Here is a 5,524-nt window from a genome sequence, read left to right as displayed (position 1 = left end):
TTAACAATTAGCTGTACAAAAATAAACATTAATAGAAGCAGTTGCATTTTTTGGTACTTTTATCGATTATTCCAGCCATGAAACCGGATTTATTTGAGATTTAAAAATAAATCCTAAAAAAATGGGATTTATTATTGTATGGTAAATCCTGCAAAAAAGCACAGTATTAAACACTTAAATCTCGAAAAGGCCATAAATCCGAATTTAGTGGCCAATGTAAACGTACTTTAAATAAATTAATCACGAAAAAATATTGCGAAAAACGAACATCGTACCAGCCATTATTAGAGAATAAAATAATCGTTAGTGCAAACGATTTTTGTGTCGAAAAATTTAAACGATTTTCGTTATAAGTTACTATTCGTTGTTCATAGTTGCAATTTTTCGGTGAGAGCCATGATTTATCTATTTTGAATTATCGTCTGTGCATCGAACAAATCGCTAAAATTGCGTATCGAAAATAAAAATCGGCAAATGTTGATGACTCGATTGGATTATTCGATTTTTTTAACCACTTATTCGACTTTTTCCTACTCTAATTGTTTACTAGCTAAGGGGTTTACTAGCTAAAAGATGGGTCGAGCAAATGCAGTAGTTGAGGAGGAACTCCGAAATTATTTTAAGTCACATAGCAAAATAAGAGAACAGAAAGCTCATACATCCAAAGTAAGTTTCAAATAAAGTTCAATAAGCATGTAATATAAACAGTAACAAACATAATTGTGTGAACAGGTTCATTCTGTAGGTTGGAGTTGCGATGGCCGACGTCTGGCATCCGGTTCATTTGATAAGACTGTAGCTGTTTATACTTTGGAACGTGATAGAGTGGTAAGTGGTTATTTGTTATCCATATTTTATTAACCAAACCAAGGGTTGTTGTTGTTGTAGCAGTTTGATGTGTTCTATCTTTCGTCTGTTTGATTCTGTTGATTGGCAAGACCAAGGAACTCTGCGTCTAAGATGGGGTGCGTCCACATTGATCTGGGCCTGAGTCGAGTGGGTCCGGGCAGTTACACAGGTGACGTGTATCGTGTGGTCCCCGTTCACAATCGGGACATTTATATTGCACGTCGACATCAATCCTTGCTCTGTAGGAATTGAGGCGGCTGCATCTCCCGTAACGTAATCGAGCCAGAAATATTCTGGTTTGCCGGGGAAGGTCAATTTCTTCAGGTGGAATGGGGGCGGTCGTTCTCCAAGGACTACATTCACCCGTTAGCTATTTACCGCATCTGCTACCGTGTCTGCATGAATGTTGTCTATACCTGCTTGATCTAGAGGTTCTCTCTTGTAGCGCTGAACCTCACGCTTTAGATCATGTAGATCTGCACCCCAAGTGCTGCCGGCAAGTGACTTGAGGACATTGTTTCGACTTTTGACTTAATGCCCAACGGGTGACTTATTCATGTTGGAAACCAAGCAACGGTTGATTGTTTTTGACTTGGCAAAATAAAGGCTTATCCTTCATCTCAAATGTGGACACAAACCTCCCCGCATTGTCACCTGGGTAGTTGCCTATAACATCCGTTAAAGGTAGCGAGCTTAAATACCTAAAAAAAAAGAAGAAGAATAAAAGCGGATCCCTCCTATGTTGACGGTCCCCGCAAATTTTTTAAGGACCATGATTTGCGTATCTGTACCTGGAATGTCCGCACTATTTATAGAGGGGGTGCAGTGTAGAAGTGCGGAAGTGCGATGGCTCGGTAAAGGCTCCACAACAACACCGAGTGTTGACGCCCTATATTAAAGTTAAATTTGGCTGTGTTTTTGTGGTTAGTTGGAGAATGAAACATCTTGTCTCCAGGTTTACTCCTGTGAATGAGAGGCGAGAGCCACAATCCGCATAAAGGCCAAATTCTTCGACATCAGCCTTATTTGCGCCCATGCCCCGACGATAGGCAAGGATGAACAGACATGATTTAATATCGTTCTGGGAGATTTAGCGCGAAAATGAGGAAAGAAGCCTACACGAAGAAACTTTCTCTAATGGATTGAGGCTAATATACTTCGCCGCGCAAAGAACATAATTGTTAGCAGTACCAGATTTCAACATCGAAGGATTTACATGGCCATATGGTTGTCACCAGATCATGTGACAAATAGAAGGCACATAGTTTTGGATCATTGCCTTCTTGCAGCAAATCTTCGCACCCGTCTTAGTATGGCGAGAAACGTACGATCTGACACTACACGGAAGCTGGGCATTGAAAAGTTGCAAACACAACAGATGGCAGCGGTATACTCCACTAGACTGACCCAACCGCTTGATGAAAGCACTCCTTGTCCCGATGAAATAACGGTACAGTGGTAATTTATTGCTCAAATCCGTACTTGTGTAAGGAAACCTCTCCCAAAAACGTATGGTACGACCAATAGTGTCGCAATGCTACTGAAGCGAAGAATGCGACAATTAGTAGCAACGCGCCAGTTGAAGGATAGGTATAGGATAATAGGGTCCTACCAATGCGGCTTTAGACCCTACAAGGGCATCAACAAAGAGACCTTCCATCTCATTGTTGACTACAAAGACGCTGTAGATAGCCCTATAAGTTCAAAGGTATTTCAAGTCATGTCTGAGTTTGGTATACATACAAAAAAATGTCATGACTACAATATGAGACATGTATTGGAAATAATCCACTGCTGTAACAAAGATTCGAATTTGTTTCGCGTCGTCGTAGATTCCTTTTTCGCAATTACTTCACTATATATACGATCTAACAATGTACGGTCCTTAAAGCCTTACTAGAAAGGAAATACCTCTAGCTTTTCTTTTACATTGGAAAAGTACCTTGAACCACTAAACTCAACTCGACTAAAGGCTGGTACTATGTTATTGATGGGGAAAACCCACATTTTCCAGGATTTCTTTTTGGTATAATACAAAATTCTTATTGATAACGTAAAAATTAGTAAGTATTAATTTTCATTGCGAAAAGTTTTCATACTATCAGCCTTAAGAAATGAACAAATCGAAACGGGGTAACTGCGAGCACCACACATGCTGGAACTCTGAGCTCCGATTTGCGTGGTGTTCATCGTTATCACGAGAAGCTCAGCTTAGAGCAATCGGGCGCGACCCAAGGTTGTGTATAGTAGAAAGCTCCATGTGGAGTGGCTACCACTGCAATCGCGGACAGCCAGCGGTATTGAGTGAAGAGAGTCTTAATGAGAGGCCGGACGGCACAGACTTCTGCTTAATTACAGGTGCCTGTGAAGCTTGTGAACATGTGAATGACCAGTGAATTATTGGCGCCTTTAAATAACCAAGAGCCGTAATGCTCCCCCGGACATCGGTATTATGAACCGGAACGAGCTTGAGCACCAATTGCAACCTGACGAATATCGCTACGTACACATGCAAGTTTGGCTACAACAACTACTCATGAGAGCATGATCTTTGCCGTATGAGAAAAATGCAATATGAATTGATTCATCGGTTGTAAAAGCCAAAACAAATGAACAGATGAAAGAAATTTAAAACCAACATATTTCTTTTTTTGCTTTAGAGTAAAGAAAATACATATCGTGGCCATAGTGGTTCTGTGGATCAGCTGTGTTGGCATGCTTCAAATCCGGATTTATTAAGCACTGCGAGTGGAGATAAAACTGTTCGAATTTGGGATATTAGAGCAGGCAAATGTTCATCTGTTACCAATACAAAGGGAGAAAACATTAATATAACTTGGTCCCCTGATGGCAAAACCATAGCTGTAGGAAATAAGGAAGACCTTGTGACTTTCATTGACACAAGAACGAATAAAATTCGTGCGGAGGAACAGTTTAATTTTGAGGTATGATGAGAAATAAAAATAATAACAAAGTAAGTATTTTTATGTACTTTTTTTCAGGTGAACGAAATTGCCTGGAATAACAGCAGTGATCTTTTCTTTCTCACCAATGGAATGGGTTGTGTTCATATACTTAGCTATCCCAGCTTGGAATTACAGCATATTTTAAAAGCACATCCTGCCACATGCATATGTATTGAGTTCGACCCAACAGGAAAATATTTTGCAACAGGTTCGGCCGATGCTCTTGTGTCTTTGTGGGACGCAAATGAATTAGCATGTTTGCGGGTATTGTCGCGATTAGATTGGCCAGTGAGAACTATTTCATTTAGTTATGATGGCAAACTTATTGCGTCCGCATCTGAAGATTTGCTTATTGATATTGCTCACACGGAGACGGGAGAAAAAGTTGCCGACGTATCTGTGGATGCAGCCACGTTTACAGTCGCATGGCACCCGAAGCAATACCTATTAGCATTCGCTTGTGATGACAAGGACAGTAATGATCGACGCCGCGAAGCCGGTAATTTAAAAGTTTTTGGGTTTCAAGAATAATAATTGTTAACGAAACTATAAAAATAAAAAGCTAACATAATGATAAGAAAGTCGAAGCATCATTTTGAGATACTCAAATTACTAATATTTATATTGTAGATAATAGGTAGTACGTTGCGCTTCGTTACACAACATAATGGCGTTTTGAGTAGAAAAAGTGTAAATGATAAAGGTAAAGAAAAATTCTGAAATAAAGGGTGATTTTTTGAGGTTAGGATTTTCATGCATTAGTATTTGACAGATCACGTGGGATTTCAGACATGGTGTCAAAGAGAAAGATGCTCAGTATGCTTTGACATTTCATCATGAATAGACTTACTAACGAGCAACGCTTGCAAATCATTGAATTTTATTACCAAAATCAGTGTTCGGTTCGGTGAATGAACACACTTCGAACCGAACACTGATTTTGGTAATAAAATTCAATGATTTGCAAGCGTTGCTCGTTAGTAAGTCTATTCATGATGAAATGTCAAAGCATACTGAGCATCTTTCAGTCAAATACTAATGCATGAAAATCCTAACCTCAAAAAAATCACCCTTTATAAGAAGAGAATAGGGTTAAAGCGTCAATCCGCCACGTCCACACGTATGTGCATTCACGCTCACCAAAATGTCTACTCTGTGAGTGCAAACCAGTGGTTATTGTTGTTTTTGCGGTTTGTTGTGTTTTAGCTTTCTGCATGAATCTGTTGAGTATCAAGATCCAGGAACTCTGCGACTAAGATGGTGTGCGTCCAAAAAGATCTGGGTCTGAATCGAGTGGGTCTGGCTGGGCAGTTAAATAGGTGACGTGTATCATGTGGTCCCCGTTCACAATCGGGACATTTATATTGCACGTCGACATCAATCCTTGCTCTATAGGAATTGAGGCGGCTGCATCTCCCGTAAAGCAATCGAGCCAGAAATATTCTGGTTTGCCGAGGGAGGTCAATTTCTTCAGTTGGAATGGGGGGCGGTCGGTCTCCAAGAACTACATTCACCCGTTAGCTATTTACCGCATCTGCTACCGTGTCTGCATGAATGTTGTCTAGAACCACTTGATATCTAGAGGTTCTCTCTTGTAGCGCTAAACCTCACCCAAAAGGTATTGCTTAGACAGCATGAAGTTATGTCTTCGCACTGGTAGCATCCTTGTCCTCTGATGGAGGTGGTCCACATGAGAACTGAGGAGACAG

At 40.4% G+C, this 5,524-nt stretch overlaps 1 protein-coding gene across 1 annotated transcript; it reads left to right on the top strand.

The window, feature by feature from the left end:
* The first annotated feature begins 490 nt into the window (after positions 1-490).
* On the top strand, positions 491-4,402 carry LOC106085587 (THO complex subunit 3). The gene is made up of 4 exons (XM_013249900.2): positions 491-666; positions 733-828; positions 3,510-3,794; positions 3,852-4,402. The coding sequence occupies exons 1-4, from the start codon at positions 574-576 to the stop codon at positions 4,344-4,346; spliced, it is 969 nt and encodes a 322-aa protein (XP_013105354.1). The 5' UTR covers positions 491-573; the 3' UTR covers positions 4,347-4,402.
* The last annotated feature ends 1,122 nt before the right edge of the window (positions 4,403-5,524 follow it).

Source organism: Stomoxys calcitrans, chromosome 2 (genome assembly GCF_963082655.1).
Source record: "Stomoxys calcitrans chromosome 2, idStoCalc2.1, whole genome shotgun sequence".
NCBI lineage: Eukaryota > Metazoa > Arthropoda > Insecta > Diptera > Muscidae > Stomoxys > Stomoxys calcitrans.
Note: the sequence above shows the minus strand (reverse complement) of the source record. Positions and strands in the feature narration are given on the sequence as shown.